At 40.3% G+C, this 20,139-nt stretch overlaps 1 protein-coding gene across 7 annotated transcripts in view; it reads right to left on the bottom strand.

Annotated features, from left to right (window-relative positions):
• Nucleotides 1-20,139, bottom strand: part of plekha6 (pleckstrin homology domain containing, family A member 6) — a 94,934-nt gene that overhangs the window by 18,678 nt on the left and 56,117 nt on the right. For 6 of the 7 annotated variants that reach the window (XM_058373853.1, XM_058373849.1, XM_058373851.1 and 3 more), the window contains 3 exons: nt 19,719-19,826; nt 17,067-17,139; nt 8,110-8,210 (listed from right to left, as the gene is read on the bottom strand). In XM_058373853.1, coding sequence (XP_058229836.1) covers nt 8,110-8,210; nt 17,067-17,139; nt 19,719-19,826 — 282 coding nt within the window. Of the gene's footprint in view, nt 1-8,109; nt 8,211-8,310; nt 8,540-17,066; nt 17,140-19,718; nt 19,827-20,139 lie in introns of those variants that run through there. The other variant, XM_058373856.1, reaches the window with a different exon arrangement.

Raw genomic sequence — 20,139 nt, 5'->3', positions numbered from 1 at the left:
GATTAAGTTGACTGAATTCAGACGGTATGCGGCCTGTGGTTTACTTTCATTCTTGTTCTGAAGGTAACAAAACATTAGTATCCAATCGGTCACTCAACTTCGACTGATATTTGTGAGCGTCAAACAACACAACATTCCCTGCTTAAAAAGATCAGGATATGCAACTAACACAATAAAACTAACATCTAACGCTTAATCATTAGTCATTTGACTGTGTTTTGGTTCATACTGTTGACTTGCACTGTGGAACTGTGGACAGGGTAAGTGCAAACTTGTCTATCCTTAATACTATTAACAAAACATGATAAAAAAACATTACTCTGCTAATAAGACAAGACAGAGCAAATCTATGAAATATATGAGGCTGCATTCAACTGTTCCTGTGAGCTGCATGTGACTGGCCATAACAGAAGACCTGCAGAAGCATGATAGAAAACTGTGTGTTTAGAAAACTAGAGACTCTGAACAACAGCCAGTGTTTTTTTTCATATGTTGACTGGTTCTGCTACAGTGTTTATTTTGTGCTTGGTCCCAGCCTAAATTACTTTGCTGGGCTCTCATCTGGATCCAGACCACTGCCCACCAGTTGATGACCACCAGACTAGTGAATCAGGCTTCTGGCTATGTTTACATGCAACCCAATAATCTGTTAATAGTTACACTGTTAGCTCAATCGAAAAAAGAAAAAAAAAAAATCTGGATAATAGCCATGCAAAAACTGGGCCTAATTACTTTCACTACCAGGATTATCAACTGCCTCTAATGTTCGTAATATTAGAAGAGGAGCAAAGGCATCATAGCTATAGATAATATGTGCGCCCTCACTTCTGACTGAAAGACAATTATGAAATGGTCACAAATGCCTTTGCTATCTGTCGTCTGAATAAACCCACTCGGACAACATGTGACGCAACAGAAACGGTTTGTCCTGTTGTCCAGAGATCACAAGTTCAAATCCTGATCATAGCAAGAGAGATAAACTGGCAGTGTTCTCTGGGAGGGAAGGATGGCAAAACCTATCAATCATAGCACTAGCCAATTGAGCTCATGTATGCGGAAGGGGGCAGACAACAATTTCCATAAACTGCCTTTTATCTCTGCAGGAAGAGCAGGTCAGAAAGATTCACCATCCCCAGTTGGCAGCAGCTGATACTGGTTTAAACTGGGTAAAAATAGGGAAAAAATGGTAAAGGTGGCACTAAAGGTCGCTCTTCACACACACACACACACACACACACACACACACACACACAGATGAACTAAAAAAAAAAAAGCAAACAAATTCTAATTCTGTACAAAGTGTCCTGTTTGAGATACATATAATTCAGAACCTGCAATCAGAAGTAGCTGGTAGAAAACCTGTTACCTGTAATCTGCCTCATTACCTGGTGGCTTTTCACAGCAAACTTTGCATGTCATTTGGATACATGTTCATACACAAACAGCAGCCTCCTACTTTGGAAATTACCAAACACAACTTTGACTGCTGAAAGGTGTTAGCACTTGGAATTTATTATTTTGAGCTGTAAGATATTGTTCTACTTAAGTCACGCCTCCTTGGGTTTTTTTTTTTCCTTTCATATGTGACGGTTCTGCTTTCCTTCTTCCATGCACTCACATGTCTCACACCTCGCTGACTCCATCCTAACAGATTTCACACGCATGCACGACTTCTAATGCTAGGGTACACATAATATTACAGGCATTTAACAAAACTGTGTAAGGAGACATGACAAACAGTGTGTCACTGTCATGAGGTCAGCTGTGTGCTGATGAAAATAGGTCTATACAAAGATGACGAAAAGCCAAAGAGGAATATCTGGGCATTTCACTTGTCAGGATCTTATTTTTTTTTATGCCTTTGAGCTCCTTTATCAAGAACATAAAAACATCCAAAATAAATTTTATTCCAAGAGCTTTTAATCTGCTGCCTTGCTGTACACTGTACTATATATAGATGCCAGATTTTAATTATAGCCGAAATGAAGACTGCAGTCATCACCAGGCTGTGAACAGAAATGGCTGATAAATCTTCATTTCTCAGTGTGTGTGAGGGAAGTGGTATCAAAGCTTTCCCGAGAATGCGTGTCTCCCACTGGAGAATCAGACAGAAACCGAGTGGGATTACAAGCTCATATCCACCAGAGATGAGGAAGAAGCAAAACAGCTTTAGTGTGTAAGTGTTGTGTAAAGGAATGGAAAATCTAAGGTACACAGTCAATATTATACTGACTCACTGTAACCGTGCAGCTTCGAGCAGACTATAGCAACATGCCACAAACAAAGTGGAAGATGAGGAAATGTTGGCATGAAGTCTGGCCTGTTTTTTTACCAGGTATGAAGCAGAATGCTGGTAATCTGAGTCGGGCCTGTTGTTTTACACAGTGCCAAATGTTCTCTTGTTCTTATGGGATTGTGTCACTTAGGAGTGCCCTGGGCAACAATAAGCACTAAACCATGCATCTATTCATCTATTCATCAGTGGGAAGCAGAATTTTGTTTTCATAGCAAACAATCTGAAATCAATTATTATTATTATTGCTCTATTACTGCTAGGACAATTCTAAGGAAGTGGCGGCATTTATTCCGACGCATTATACCAAATGAATCACATCACTGCCATTTTCAAGGCGCATTTACTTTAAAACTAACAGTTCCTTAAAAGGCCAGGCTTTTTAAAAGTGTCAGCTACATGCTCCACATTTTTCAGAAAACTGAAAATCTCTCCGTATCTAGAGCCATAAATAATCTATATATAGTCTTTTGCTAACTCATAGAAAACCTGTCACATGATGATAGACGCACTCCATCTTAAGGAAAGAAGCTGCAGCACGCCTGACTGAGAAAGCAATGGAGTTACGTATTTCAAGACAGAGAACTATATCTGGAGATCGTAGGAGTAGAACAAAAATCATCATTAAAATTATCATTACATTCTTTAGGGTCAAGTTCGTTCACAAATAGCTGTATACTGCTGGGCTGGTTATTACTTTAAAACACTGTATATAATCAACCTCCAGATTCATTGCTGTTTAAAGACAACCTCACCATTTCTGGTCAATTTATGCCCCATGTTTTCACCATTTTTGGTCAGTTTTTTCCCCCATGGAATTTCTAATGTCAAAATTCAAACCTAAATTGATAGATTGATATTTCGCCTCAATAAAGTCAAAGCGTTCAGTATAAGCTTTGCATACAAGCAGGAAAATTGAGTCTAATGTGAGACTGAGAGAAAGGGGCGGGGCTTCCAAAGACTCCGGTTATATGGAAGCATTCAAAACACCTACATGTCATTCCAGTCATTCCATATTGACATGGTGATTGGCTCTTCAACCATGCAATGAAATATTTTTCTCAGTAACTTCTCAGTAAAAAAAAAAAAGTAAAACTTGGGTTTGAAGAATGCAATCTACCTGCAGCACCATGCATCATGGACATTTCTGAACTGATTACGGGACACATATCCAACGTCTTGATCGATGCTTGTGCGAGGAAATCGTGTACCGTAGCAAGGTTTTAGACATCTTTAGTCACACTGACTGCATTTGTTATACTGGCAGCTTACCCAACATGGATAAAAAAAAGCACATCATGCTGGTGAAATATATTTAGTTTTGCTTTAGTAAAGTTGAGGCCTCAAATTCTATTAAAAGCAAGCAAAAAAAAATTGCCAACCTAATTTTTTTCCCCTATAATTCAGACACACTGACATGCAACAGATTTTTCCCAGATCCTTAAGGTGACCCACTTCTTTGTCACACTCTCAGCATGTCTGTCCCTCTCTCCACCCAGGTATATTTCTTTAGTCATGCATGGTTAATGCAGCGGAAAGAGCAACAGATGGAGCCTGTGAGGATAAATAAAACCCGAGAGTGCCGCCACTTGGTGCTTGCTCCAGCCATTCCCATGTTACAGAGCTCACTAGAAGTGCATACTGCTCCCTCCAGCACCAAAGGCACTATGATTAGACAGACCTCTGGTTTTTTGAGCAAACAGCTGGAGACTTACAAACTCAAGGCGAGGGAGTTGCTGGACGTGGTTTGCTCGATGTGCTAATGTGTTGACAAAGTCATCCGCATGAGCGCAAACAAGAATACAGAGTCAAGAATAATTACTGATTACTGGGACCAATAATGACTAGGCAACTCTGAGGGAATGATTGCATGGGTGTGTTCAGTCTCCAGCTCTGTCTGTCTCATGCATGCACAAACCTCCTTCCTGTGGCAGAACGCTTCCTGAGAGCTGATCCATGCTGGGTAAATAGACAGTGCTCATGTGAATGATAAGAGAGATGCATTACTCCTGCACCAGCAGCTCTGGGACATCAGTCTCAAGCGATTCGGGAACAGTACAGCTAGTTCAGGCCATCAAAGCCCTTCCCACTTAGCAAACATCCTGATTTCAGCAGTGCCTTAGATATGGGTCATTAGCTAATTATCAACCAACTTCAAATAACCATCAAGGTGCATGGTCCAGGGTGGACTCCTGCCTCATACCCAGTGTTCCCAGTATAGGCTTTGGATGCCAGGTTACCGAGGAAGCACTGAGGAACTTAATGTTGAGTTTAGTGGTGATTTATCAAGATTACTGGCTCAGCTGGGTCTGGGTCTAACACGACAATCTGGTGTTACACCCACAGAGCTTTAGAGTAAACAGTGGCGATTTCCTGTAACCTGTAAGCCATCATGTAATCATCATCCTCCACATCTCGCTAATTTTTCCATGGAGAACCAGAGATATGAGGATGCTTTTTTCTCAAAGAGCATTTTACCAATGCACAATGCAACAAATCTTTTAGTTCCAAAAAAAACCTGGAGTTCATTAGCACAGGGTCTAGTTCTGTATATGAAACTTGTTTAAGATTGAAATGAAGAGAAACTGAGATATTTTGGACAGGGAATAGCACAGAAACACACATTCACAGCCAGTGAAAATGAGAGAGAGAGAGAGAGAATTTTTTTTGTTTGTGTTGTCAAAAATAACTGTTTTATGTTTCTCAACTTACACAAAGGCTCATATTTCTTAAAAAAAGTACTAAAATGACTTGCGGCGTAATAGGAGCAGAAACTGAAATGTTTCCCTTCTTTTGATCACGCTGATATAAAGATGTTTAGAGGTTTCTGTGCAATGTATATTCAAGTTTTTTAGCAGTGACCTGAAATAACTTTTTGTATGATCAGTGACAAAGATCATGTTGGGAATATAAATATTTGAATATGATGTAAGTCGATCAAACAGATAAAACAATCCAAAGCACTTGTGTACATCTCGCTTGCTTTTCTCAGTGCAGGGTTGATGTTTAACTGTTGTTACTGCTTCTAGCTCAAGCTGGTGGAAATCAATTACATCTGAAACCCGTAATATGAACTGATAGATGATTAGTCAGTTCTTTGTGAACGTGCAACTCTCATTGCAAAAATCCTTCCACAGCTTATGTTGAAGCTCAACAGTTTTCCATCTTTGCCATCAGTCTCAACATTAGTACACATCAGTGTCACAAGCCAAAAGGTTGCAGCTTGTTTCTTATCAGCTTCTGAGACAGGACTGCATTCCGGGACTGAACCAAAAAACAATTACGTGCAGAAGTCCACTGAAATCGGATCACTCCCTTAGAAACTTAGATAGATTTATCAGCCCTGGAAATCTTGGATCTTTCAATCTTAGCCTGAAAATCAGGGCTACTAACAATAGGCTATGATTGCACTGGTCTTTTCTTTCCTGTGCGATTTGTTCTAACTCAATAAAGCCGAACGTCACGTGTCCCACAGTTTACTGACTATGAATAATAACAACAAAAACAGAGATCTCTGAAGTTCTATTATCTTGTCTAAACAAAAACAGCTCCATCAACGCTTGACAAGAAGTTAGTCATTAATGAGATTAAATGATTACACGCAGAACTTCCTGTTTTTTTTTCCATATTTGGCTTCCTTCTGCTCTGTAAGGCCTGCAGAGGGAGACAAGGAGAGGGAGCAACCTCCCAGAAGTTATGCAACCCCTCTTCATCAATATTCAACAGTGCTATTCTGGGGTGGAGGACGACGCTGTGTGTGTGTGTGTGTGTGTGAGATAGACAACATGAGATAATGAAAGAGAGCGTAACAATTAAAAGAGAAAGTACATGTATGGCATAGTGTGTGTGTGTGTGTGTGTGTTTTGTGTGTGTGCGTATAATGTAACGTACAGTATAATGTTTTTGGCTTGGTAACAAAAACTACAGACACAAAATACTGCAAGAAAGTGTGACAAAGTCTACATGAAGCCTTATGAACTACATGACACTGTGATATTAATGTCAGAAAGAAGATCGCCCACCTATTCAAAAACAAGGAAGTAAATCCTCACCAGCCTCAGGGTCCATCTTCAGGTCTGGTCAGACTGAACAAGCAGGACTAGACAAAATGAACAACGCTTTCAATACGTGCAACCAGAGTAAGGAGCGTACGATGCTGGAGGTGCTGCTGGAGTTACTGTTACAGCAACATGAGACTAGGAAGCAGAGGCATTCAAAGCGTCTCCAGGTTATGCCTCACCTCTGGCTCTCTGTGTGGTTAAACCCAAACACACACATGGCCAGCACAGTGTCTCGCCAATGCTTGCTTAATTATTAACCTCGTGCGTAGACTAGTTCAAAAAATGCTGGCTGGAGGGATGTGGGTGTGACGGCATCGTCTCTGGCCGCGTCACCATTTCTTAGCGCTCCTCGTAGACAGGAAACGCTCTCGCAAAGATGAGAAATATAATAAACATGAGTCAGTGCTTATTTTTAACACATGCAACTCCATGCGAGAGTTTCTCAGATGAACAATCACCTTTAGGACTTCTGCAATTTCAGGTGCCATAAATCAGGTTTAGGCATCCTTTCATGGAGGCAGTAAATCTCCTGTAATGGGTTTTACTGAAGAAAATCCCCTCTCCACCCCTCAGATTCTTTAAAAGCCCATGTCAAAGGTCATCAACGAAGAGTTCCTGCCTGTAGGCTGACCTCCTCGTCTGCTGAGGGTCAGCTAAAACGGAGAGACCTCATAAAAAGCAGACTGTTTTATCAGACGTCACGCCGAACCTGCACAGACCCGTTAGGAAAAATCTCCACCCTGCGCCTGAGGAGCTCTACACAGCTGGAGGGCAAAACCGAAAACAGAATCCAGTGCGAAAAAAACAACAAAAAAACACAGTTTCACATTCTTCACACGCCGAGGCAACTCATGGAGTACACCTGGAGTCTCGTATGACACGTTCAGCACTGATATTTGCTTGTGGACACACCACTGCTGCTCATTTCCTGCAGAAGGTGAAGGCCGTCATAATTCTGTTCTAAACTCTGTTCAGTCTTTAAGCCAGCTGAATCACCACAGCACATACAGCATTAACACAGAAAACTCCTTTACTGATCCTGTCCACTACACCCTTCAAACCACAACCCCGTTAACAACCCCTGTAATCGTTTCAGATATGAGTGGAGCATGAAACTACTCCAGAACTGGGCTAGGAAATACTAAACTAGTGCATTCAGCAGCACGAGAGCTCACTCGTCGCTGTACACCTGCGAAACCTGTTCTGCTCGAGAGAGATGATAGACGAATCAAAAACAAGCCAGAGGACTTGCATAAGAGTGGAACATTTACATGTATGATAATCAAACAGACCCATATTGTGGTTTTTCCACGCAGCGTTCTATTCAGCTGTGTGTTTTTAAATAGGATGATATTAAATGACATAATGCAGTCTATTAAGCAAGTATTAAATAAATACCATTACTAATTATTATTATTATTTTTTTGGAAAACAGATTTGGTACAATGTTTGCTCTTAGTCTAAGCAATATAGAATAACAACATATGTTTATTTTTATTTAGATGTCAAATGTATGTGGTTTTTAGTAATAATAATAATAATAATAATAATAATAATAATAATACATGCTAATACATGCTATGTAAATAAAAATAATTTAACGTGAAAGCAGCTCTCTAAGGGTCCCCTATTTCTATAATATATAAGGGGATATTTTGCCCTTACCAAGATATAAAAACATGTCTACACACATCAACACACCTCTATACACATCCTCAAACCTTTGACCTGACTGGAACCCCAGTGTTCACTCACCTTAAAGGCGAACTTGCGGCTGATGTTGTCTGAAGACAGGATTGGTCCGATCTTAAAGCTGAGAAGAGGAAGGCTGCCCAAGACAACTTCTTCTTTCTCGTCTGGATGGCAGAAAGAAAAAAAAATTACCCACAAGAGAATAGGCTCGCAAGGACACTCCACGTATTGCAGCAAAAAAGCAAAAAATCCAATTCAACCCACAGCAAAACAAGTAGCGCTGTTAATACACAACACACGTCTGAGTCACAGTCACTTTCCGCTCGGAGTCTCTCTGAGCTGCTGCAGCAGTCTAGTGCAGTGAGAATGGAAAAGTAAACTCCAGAGCGACTGCAGGTGAATCTCAATATAGATATCCATTTTAGTCCAGCAGTCCAGCGTTGACAAGGTGCATGCTTTCCCAGAGCAACAGCATGGAGTGACGGAGACGAGAGAGAAAAAAAGAGCAGGGAGGCGGAGAGAGAGAGAGAGAGAGAGAGAGAGAGAGAGAAAGAGAGATAGAGGAGAGGAACGACCGGGTGAAGCACTTGGGTTATCTAAATAATGCAGTGCTGTGTTAATTTTTAAACGTGGGAGCGAGCGAGGTAGGCAGGCAGAAGGATTCAGATTCAATGCTCTCATATGTTTGTCCTCTCTTCCTCTCCTGGGCTGAGTGCTATTGCTGCTGCTGTCGTGGAAATGGATGCCCTTCTGAGAGCGTGTGAGGGAGAGCGCTTGTGTGTGTGTGTGTGTTAGAGATTGAGAGAGAGAGAGAGAGAGAGAGAGGACTGGTTGGGGGGTGTTCTGTGCAGTGTGTGTATCTGTGTGCGTGTGTGCGTGTGTATATGTGTGTGAGAGAGAGAGAGTGACTCAGTATGACAGGAATTCTGTTTTACTGTACCTGTTTCAGTCAGTACAATGCAAGAGCTCGGTCACACACAGGTGAGTGTAAACAAAAAGCCCCAGGACACACACACACACACACTCCAATAAGCCTGCATGTATCTTTTATTTAAATGATTGTTTAAAAAAGAAAAAAAACAGAAATACCTGTTCTATAACTGTGGTTTAGGAAAATTTCTTTACTGTATGCAACACACCCTTTCTTGCATGAATAAACCCCAGGGACTGCTGGGTGATGGGTGACGTGACGTCAAATGTTTTCAAAACAGATTCAATTAAATGAAAAAAGGAAGATGGAGGATCAAATGACAAATTCAAAATATTCAAATTCTTACATTCAGTTCATATCATAACATAATATAATGCACAATGTAATACTTAATAAAAAAATAAATAAAGAGGTTTTAAGAATCTGCCCCCCCACACAAACACACACACAAACATACACACACACATACACACACACAAACATGCACACACACACACACACACACACACACACACACACCAGTCCACCAACCTGTTAAACCACAAACTAATTTAAATGTGTATTCTTGAACTTCGACATAACCCATATTGTCTCACCTTTAACAAAAGGGCAAACAAATTACAGGAATGAAAAACAATAGCTATAAAAACAGAAGACAAATGCTGAAAACCTCAGGCACGAAAGCCTGCTCTTTAAGAAAATAATCAGATGATAGATAAGAGCAAGCTGTCAGGAGAAAAAGAAAGAAAGAAAGAAAAGAAAGAAAGAAAGAAAGAAAGAAAGAAAGAAAGAAAGAAAGAAAGAAAAGAAAGAAAGAAAGAAAGAAAGAAAAGAAAGAAAGAAAGAAAGAAAGAAAGAAAGAAAGAAAGAAAGAAAGAAAGAAAGAAAGAAAGAACACACCCACAGAGACTCCAGGGTTCTTTCAGACACGTAGCTTTACACCTTTACACACTCCTTCAGTGTCACGCGCAGTCCACACACACCTGTTACTTATACACACGGATACACACGTGAAATAGCGTGTCAAAGTGCCATCCATCCATCACTGGAATGACGGTGAAAAGGTAGAAATTCTCTTCGAACCTGTTTTTTTCAGGCTGTAATATATAGCGTGCTTTATCCTAATCCTATTTTTGGCCAAAAGGAGAAACTGGTGCTGAATTTTTACCTCAGAGCAGATTTCTGTTTTCTCTCCTAACGGCTCCTAATGAGTACAAATGTCTTTGCTTGCTTGACTTCATTGTCGAATATCAAGGTTATATTAATAACTCAAACAAATTTAAAATAGAGGTTGGTGGTGAGCATGTTTGCCTGATCACCTCCGGAGTTGGGGGATTGATTCCTCCACCCTGTGTGCAGGGATTTGCATGTTCTTTCTGTGCTTCAGGGGTTTCCTCTGTGTACTCCGGTTTCCTCCTTAGTCCAAAGACATTGCCTTTTATTCTGACCTTCTAAATCTTCTGTGTGTGTCAGTGTGTGTGATTGTCCCCTACAATAAGTAGGCACCCCATCCAGGGTGTCCCCCGCCTTGTACCCCGCATCCACTAGGATAGACTCCAGGTTCCCTGCAACCCTGTTTAGGTTAAGTGGAACAGAAAACGTATAGACGGACGAACATAGAGCTACAAATAATATAAAATGTTTGTCGTCATGGTCAGTATGTTAAAAAAATGCATTTGTGTAACTCAGCTATTTGCAAAGCTTTGGTTTTAGAGATTTTATTCAGTGTTACTAAAGGGATGAGCTGCCTTATGTGTGAAAACACACACACACACACACACACACACACACACAAATAGTTGTATTGCTCTTTTCCTTTCTCTCTCCTCCTTCATGCAGCTATGATCTCTACAGCAATGGCCACAATCACAGCGATCTACACTTCTAATCTATCTGAATCATTCTGTTGCAAATTAACAAATGCCTCTCTCTCTCTCTCTGTTCTCTACTGTAGCTGGCAGACAGCTGTGACGACCAAAAAGACCCATTTTTCACTAACACCCCCTTGCTGAAATGACAACCGAGGCATTTAACTGCTCCGTCACACATTCCCCTTCCCTCTTTTCCACAGCACAGCCGGGGAATCGGGGCAATAAGGCAACGCTGGGGCATATCCAGGAAATTAAAGCACACTGAAGGAGACGGCATGGACAGCAGCCAGCCTGTGTGTTTAGCTGATTGTTATTTGAGCAAAGCATAAATGACCAGTGGTGTCCCAAGAAGTCATTGACTTAGGGAAGAAAAGAAACTTCAGCCTCCTGGAGCGAGCTTCCGATGCCATTCAGCAGAATTCTGTAATTCATTTATATAATTAAATAACTGGCTTAAGGCACAAATCAGTTGAACCAAAGGACATAATAATAATAATAAAAAAAAAAGTCCATTCACCATCTACTTTCCACTAAAAAGTACAGTGTCTGCTCTGTATGTCCACTATCGCAGACACGGAGTGTCATTTCTAAATGCTTTTAACTCTAAAAGACGAAAAACAGAATCAGTGATCCGGGACTAATCGCAGCAGGAGAGCAGAGAGGAGGTGAAGAATAGAATAATTAGCCAGAGAAAGACTCAGGCAAAGTCAACAGGTTTGAATCATGCCATCAACACAGGCCTCGCTGGACACCCACACATAATTATAAGTCTGCTTAGCTGAATCATATAAAAAAAAAACATGGACTGAAGGAGCGAGCCCTGATCGAGCAAAGGACCATCAGTGAAGCCATTAGTGGCCTGTGACTACTTTATAACATTGGATTAAACGGCTGTGTGATAAAAAAGTATGAACAGGAAGGTTGGAATCCTGCCGAGTTAATTAACAATACTGCACATGTGACTAGAGAATTATTGGCACGGTTTCTTCATGAAAATGAATGTCTAAAATGAATAACTTGACAACCCCGAGAATGTGCTATACTGAAACTGTGATCTTCCTCACCATCTTTTCAGCTGTTCCCAGTTATTAAATATGACGCTGATGAAACAGGAAATGGTCAAGGGTTACAAATACTGTTATTTTCTGTTCTATAAGTGTGATCATCTGGTTGCGTTTATTTTAGAAGATTGCTAGGAATGCCAACATTTGTGTGCCAACATTCCTCTAACTGTTACAAAGGATACAATCCTTTTAGTCCTGCTCATGGGGCGTCAATCATTCTGAAATGAAGCGTGTGGGATATAAACACAGTTTTCTCCAGTCAGATCAAACACACAGACGCTTCAGTAAACACACATTTACATTTGCATGCTTCTTGTGACTTTTGTCTGGTGATCACCTACAGCTCAGCTCTGTTACAGCCTGCAATTGCAAATGAATTTCCATCGACCTTCTCAGTACAGATTCAGGAACATCATCCTAAACTAGTCAAATATTAGCATTATTATTCAAATATGTACAATAATAATGTACATATTTCTTATAACAGCTTTTTATTCCTGAACTCTTCACAGGTAGAACAAATGAAACCCAGACATTATTTATAGGCTGGTTTTGAGTTCACGATAATAAATTATCATACACTGGATAATGGTGGGTTATAATCTTCACCACCGCCACCATTAACAAAATTAAATAAATAAAATAAAAGTTTTAAAAGACCAGGAACCCCAGGGATTTGATTTACAGATCCTGGGGGGTTCCTCAGACCACACTTTAAAAACCACTGACCTATAGCAGTGAACAGAGCATTCAGAAATACATGCCTCTTGGCCTTCTAGATGCTACACCCGCTCTAAATGACTAAATGAATGGGAAACTTCCCGGATTCTCTATGAATTCAAAGCGTGTCTTAAAACCCTAAAAAATCCTGCTACACTGGGAAGCATTTGAACACATGAACTAATGAGATATCTATATATAGATATAGTTCCTATCAGTGCCAACATGCTTGTGATATTTCACAATGTAACTGGTTTATGTTAATACTATATGAACTGATCACGCTAACTCTACATCATTCAATCATTTTCAATCTAGTTATTAGTAATTCAATATTATCATACATACTGTACGTATATATACACTATATTGCCAAAAGTATTCGCTCACCCATCCAAATAATCAGAATCAGGTGTTCCAATCACTTCCATGGCCACAGGTGTATAAAATCAAGCACCTAGGCATGCAGACTGTTTTTACAAACATTTGTGAAAGAATGGGTCGCTCTCAGGAGCTCAGTGAATTCCAGCGTGGAACTGTGATAGGATGCCACCTGTGCAACAAATCCAGTCGTGAAATTTCCTCGCTCCTAAATATTCCACAGTCAACTGTCAGCTGTATTATAAGAACGTGGAAGTGTTTGGGAACGACAGCAACTAAGCCACGAAGTGGTAGGCCACGTAAACTGACGGAGCGGGGTCAGCGGATGCTGAGACGCATAGTGCGAAGAGGTCGCCAATTTTCTGCAGAGTCAATCGCTACAGACCTCCAAACTTCATGTGGCCTTCAGATTAGCTCAAGAACAGTGCGCGGAGAGCTTCATGGAATGGGTTTCCATGGCCGAGCAGCTGCATCCAAGCCATACATCACCAAGTGCAATGCAAAGTGTCGGATGCAGCGGTGTAAAGCACGCCGCCACTGGACTCTAGAGCAGTGGAGACGCGTTCTCTGGAGTGACGAATCGCGCTTCTCCATCTGGCAATCTGATGGACGAGTCTGGGTTTGGCGGTTGCCAGGAGAACGGTACTTGTCTGACTGCATTGTGCCAAGTGTAAAGTTTGGTGGAGGGGGGATTGTGGTGTGGGGTTGTTTTTCAGGAGCTGGGCTTGGCCCCTTAGTTCCAGTGAAAGGAACTCTGAATGCTTCAGCATACCAAGACATTTTGGACAATTCCATGCTCCCAACTTTGTGGGAACAGATTGGAGCTGACCCCTTCCTCTTCCAACATGACTGTGCACCAGTGCACAAAGCAAGGTCCATAAAGACATGGATGACAGAGTCTGGTGTGGATGAACTTGACTGGCCTGCACAGAGTCCTGACCTCAACCCGATAGAACACCTTTGGGATGAATTAGAGTGGAGACTGAGAGCCAGGCCTTCTCGTCCAACATCAGTGTGTGACCTCACAAATGCGCTTCTGGAAGAATGGTCAAAAATTCCCATAAACACACTCCTAAACCTTGTGGACAGCCTTCCCAGAAGAGTTGAAGCTGTTATAGCTGCAAAGTGACCGACGTCATATTGAACCCTATGGATTAGGAATGGGATGTCACTTAATTTCATATGCGAGTCAAGGCAGGTGAGCAAATACTTTTGGCAATATAGTGTATTTCTTTTTTGGTGTAGTCTACCAAATTTAACAAAACACAGTGTATATGTTTTTTTTAGTCACATTATTAATAATTCCTGTTATATGAAATTAAAAAATAACTAGTCTGATTGACTCTCAGGCTAGTTTTAGAAATGTTTGCATGAAGTGTTAGTATCAGCAGCAGTGCATTTTGCTCAAGACAGACAGGTCTCAGGATCATTCCTGAGAATCCCACAGTGAGCATACATCTCACTGCTTTACCCAGCAAAGATTTCCTGTGGTTTGGTTTAAGCAAATGATCGGCAGTGCAGGTATAAACATAACGTGCCATATAGATCCCCTATATCCGTACGTGTGGCAGGAGCAAAAGCAGCTTTGTAGTACAGCATGTAAAAATCCAGGATCAAATGCGTGGGATTCTTTCCCTTTGGGGAATGGCAGTGTATGAGCTCAAACAATCAGCAGTGGGTGGAGAAACACAGGTATTCCCACACGTTAGAGCGGGTTTAGCCAGCTCCGAGGTCGAGAGAGAAGAAAGTGTGAGGTCAGATGAAAGTGAAGGAGGATTCTGAAAGCTTTTGCCTTGTGATACCACCATTACCACATCAGTAGTGATTTATAAAGAGGGTAGGTCTATTCTGGACAAAAGGTTCTTTGAGTCACTGTTTATAAATGGATGACTGGATATAAAAACTGTGAGCAGTTTTACTTTTATTGAAAATGGAGGAACAACAGATCACTGTTCTGAATATGAGAATCAGACTGGAGGGACTGGAGCAAAAAAACCCGATGCAGCCTGATCTGCTGTCAGTCCTGAGGGGGTAACGAGTCACAGGGGACGCCTCTCTTTACCTCAGTGGAAGATTAGAAAAACTCCCTGGTCTGATGAAATGTGATTTCTGCTGTGACCGGAGGGGGTCAGATTAATCAAACAACCCAACCTGACTTGTGTCCACAGTTCAGGCTGGTAGTGGCGTAATTTCCCCATAATTCCATTCAAGGATCTAAGTATCGTTCACTATCAATATCAATATTCACTCACACACACAGTGTACATAGTTATAGTCCCTAATAACTAATACACCTTAACATCTGCTAGAATATTTTTTCCACCTTTTTTGTTCAACAGGATTTTCCTCTTCATCACCAGAAGGCTGAAATTGACAGAATCATACACTCCGAAACCATCTGCACCGACATCTCTGAACACTAGCGTCCACAGCAATTTATTTGATAAAAATGATGAGCAGGAAAGCGTTGGAGAGGTAGAGCAGATGCAGTTAGAGCAGTGTTACACTGCCGAGGATTGTAGTTAACTCAGAGAAATACATGAGAGAAAGAGAATGAACGATTGGAAAGCCTGGCTCACACCGACAAGCCTCCAGCTGATCCCACAGCACCCCAACCTGCATGCCAGCTTTTCAGCCTACACTTCCTCTTCAGGCCCACTCATTCACTGAGTGCACCATTAGCTCCTGCTTTAAAATATTTCACTGAAAAGACAATAATATGAATCACTGAGGCAGATTTAAACGTGTGGGCTGAAGGCAGAAAGCAAACTGCAAATGAGCTGCATTGTAGCTCGGAAACACATGCTAGGGCTTAGCATCCTGGCCACTAGGGGGCATTCAATAAGAACAGCATTAGAACATCTTCACAATAACCAATAACAAAAAAAAAAACAAAAAAAAAACTTCACTCTAAAAACATTTCAATCAACAATTTTAATATCACAGCACACATTTTCTTTCAAGAGCTGTGTACCATCATGTTGTTGTATTAGAGGTGTTTTATCAACACACAGAGTTGTCTCTCTCATTAACCTAAATGACTGTGATGATGAATGACTCGTCATGTCATGTTGTAATCATATGTTTAGAGCTCTATGGATCCTACGTTACATATCATAATAAATGAATCTGCAGCCACTGAACACTGGATTTGTCATGCCCATGAGTGAAATAACTGTGATCGGTGTAAGACTCGGGGAGGAGCTAGCTGACATCTGTCCTCTGAGGCTGTGCTGTTCGCATGACCTTCACGGTTGGGTCAAAATGAGAAGCGCTCCTCACACACCACACACACACACACATGCACAGAAATAACCCCTCACCCCCCTACACACACACACCAACCATTTTCCAGATGTGTGTCTGCAGACATCCTCATAAAACACACGTTTGACCAGCCATGAAATTAACCGTGAACGTGACTAAGTAATGACCGCTTTAACGTGCCCTTTCATCTCTTTTACACAAGGAGGTATTTCAGCTATCTAAATAATCTCTAGTATCATGGAACTAGTCTGAGGTTATATAATAATATAAAACATATACAGTTCATTAATGTATTACTCAGCAAAAAAACCAAACACCTAAGGACATCAATGCATAAGAGAGTTCTGGGATCACTTGCTAAAAAAAATACAAATCTAACACTAAATTGACCATGAAGAATGGTGTCCTCTCATCAGTCTAGAAAGAAATAAGGATTTGTAAAAACAAACAGTTCTACCCAATTTACAAGATAAGCCCAATTTGTAATAGACAAACAAACTCAATACAAAACCAATTGCTTTTCGATTGTGTCATGGTTTTCAGCAGCATGTTAGGCAAGAATTTGGACGGATCACTCGTGAATCACACTGTCTGGTGTGTTTTATGTAAGATCTGCAGAACAGACAGGATCAGAGGACACTACATTCAAATGAATAAAAAAAAAAAAAAGGTTTGTTCAGTTGTAGGTAAAAGGCATTTGGATAAGCAAATTTTGAAGGTGTGGTCACTGGCAGATAGAAAGATATTAACATAACCCATACACACAAAAATGTCTTCTTAACCAACCTTTATAGTAGAAAAGACATCGATCTGTGAGCACGAACCAGCGCTTGTTCCACTGCTTCACACCAGTGCTGGCCTGCAATAAGAACATCATACTCATTATAATCATTCGAATCAAACTGCAGCTAATCATCGTTATGTTTAGTGACAGATGGTTGTGATATGAGACAGGAGGACTAAAATCTCTCAATAGATTAGCTATAAAACTGTTAGGGTTGAGGAATGCATTATATCGAGATGTCTTATTGATGGCATAATAAAAACGATTACACACACACTCACACACACACACACACATATGCTTGCACCTAAAGACAGACAGGCAGCTGCATTAATAATTGAAACAGGTTGAATGTGTTTTGCTAGTCTGTAATGCTTTCATGGCTTCATGGCAGGTCTCCAAAATTTTACAATTTACTTTTAATGAAAAATGCCATTTGTATAGAACCTGAGACTTCACAATATGTCTTCTGTTAGTTCCTCCTCCAAATGAATTTTAGCGAAAAAAGAAAAACTGAATAAATATTCCAGTCTGCTGGCATGTATTATGCTTGTAACTGCAACTGTATTATTTTCCAGTATTGTAAGAATTTACTGTATTTTACTCGATTACATAAAGCGTGCTGAAAAAATATCAGCGTGAATGTGCAGGTAATCTAGGGGATGTGTAATCACCTGGCACAGATCTGATATAAATGATAGCCTGCTAGAATCTCTAGTCTGGGATAGAAATAAATCACCCATGCCCGCTGCTATTGCTGTTATCTTGATTCCAGAACATTTTAAAATAAGTTCATATTTAATAACATATTTTATATATATATATATATCTCAGTGGCGGACCATCAGGGCCAGCAAGGCCTTCTCTGCTGGTCTAAACAGCAGATCTGAATCATTGACTTAATATTTAATATATTTTTTCATGAATGTGTAATAAATTATTCCCAATAGTCTATTCTCTACATTTCATAGCTTTTCTCTTGGTTGCGCTGCTTCCAGTAGTGTATATTTATGATAAGAGTATTTATCCAATCATATTTCAGCTAGTGGCTGACATCATGTGTTGCCCGGCCTTAGTCAGAGGCAGCAAACCGCACAAAGTAAATAAAATATATATATTTTAACTCACAATGGCTGACAGAGGAGAAGAAATCGATTTGGTCGCGGACATCCTTACAAATGCATTTTGAAGGCAGACTTTTCAAGAAAATCCTTTTGATTCTTCAAAATAGTTGGTAAGCGTTTTCAAGAACCATTTATGCTTTTGGGTTTTCTTTTTTCTTTATTCATGTTCACTACAAGATCCTGTGACACAACGCACTGTTATACAGTGTTTCTATGTTCTCTGCTTCTCATTTTGGATGCTGGGTCCTCCGGAGATTGCAGTTTGCTGCATACGGCATCAAGAATGTCTTTTTTGAGAAAAGTAACCATAATAAAATGGACTATTCCTTGTGAGGTGTGAAATACTGTAGACTAATTGTTTTTTACTTTTTTATTTAACGGTTGATTAGTATCTATTGCCGTGGCATCATAATGATGCTATAGAGGTGGATTAATTCAGGAAGGACACCAGTGAAGGCCTAGGTGTGAAATGCACGGCCCACCACTGATATCTATATATATATCTATATATATATCTATATATCTATATATATATATATATATATATATATATATATATATATATATATGCTGACTTTTTAGCTTTGACAGATAGTACCTGACTGTGTTACACATTGAGGACGGTAATCTCTGTAATAAACAGCTTCAGCTCTGTACAATAATCTGGTATTTCAGAAAGACTGCATCTATAGGGCATCAGCACAATAATGTCAAATAGAAGAAAGATGTCCTGGGTTTTGTAGAAGCCCTTGCTCAAGGCAATTTAGTATCTTAACCTTCCCATCAGTAGCACAGGACCTTAAGGACAGCGCACCACTGCTCTCTGTGCGCTGTATTCTTTCTGCACTCTCAGATGAATAAACCTGATATCATTTCCCGTTGCAAAATGTGATGTAAGAGTGAAAACAGGACAGCAGTAATAATTTGATTAAACAGCCGTCTCTTTAAAATATGGTCATGAGTTCAAATCCCGATGATGGCAAAGCCATATGTGGCTAGTTTCCAACAGAACAAAATTGGCTGTGGTGGAGTGGAAGGGATGGTCTAACTCACTCTCTCCTGTAACTCACACTAGTCACAGGCATGTGGAAGAGGGCAGATAGCTCTGTTCTCAGGATGTGTTCTGCTGTCCTGTCCTGTGATGCAGCATGAACAGCCGTTAGAAAAGATGGCTTCACGTTGTATCTCAGAGCTTTCAATGACTCTGGATGAACTACTGTATGACAAATGCAGCTGCCCAAATTAGGAAGAAAATCTTGGGAAGAAAGAAGTTCTTGTGTTCTTTTATATAATCTGTTATAATCTGATATAATATAATCTGATTCTAGTCATTTTGAACCGTCAGTCATAAAGTGAAATAAAGATTTGAGTCACATGACACTTAATAATTAATAATGACACTTAAAAGTTTGCCATCAAGAAGGCCGCTAAGCAAGGATGTGTGTTAGTTCTAGACGTAGAAAAATGATAGTATGTGCAGGTACAGATATTATAACAATATCTCAATGCATCATCGCTCACACACTTTACCTGTTTATGGAGCCAGCCTTGCTTAGTCACTTCAGCCTTTGGGTTACGGCGCATGGAGTTGGAGCGCTTCCCAAACGTGGCAGCTCTCTTCGGCGTCCGTGAAACCAGCTACATAGAAGCACAGGAGAATATTTCTGCTTTGTTGAACACCTGACACAAACATAACACCTACACAATGCGGGTGATGGATGATGATAATCCTGGGCTGTCGTGATACAATCAATTAGGCGATGATAATTTAATCAGGGTTTCTGATCAGATTGTTTTCTTGATTTTTTCCTTCTCACGCACATGACTCAACTTACACAAATATTACTTAGTAAGTCAAATAAAATGCAGGGATTTTTTTTATGCATGTAATAATATTATATATTATGTCACTGGCATCTCAGCATACGACCAGGACTGGGAACAATATAAT

The sequence above is a fragment of the Hemibagrus wyckioides genome, linkage group LG21 (assembly GCF_019097595.1).
Source record: "Hemibagrus wyckioides isolate EC202008001 linkage group LG21, SWU_Hwy_1.0, whole genome shotgun sequence".
In the NCBI taxonomy this organism is placed as follows: domain Eukaryota; kingdom Metazoa; phylum Chordata; class Actinopteri; order Siluriformes; family Bagridae; genus Hemibagrus; species Hemibagrus wyckioides.
The sequence above is the reverse complement of the archived record's forward strand: the minus strand, read 5'-3'. Positions and strand labels throughout refer to the sequence as shown.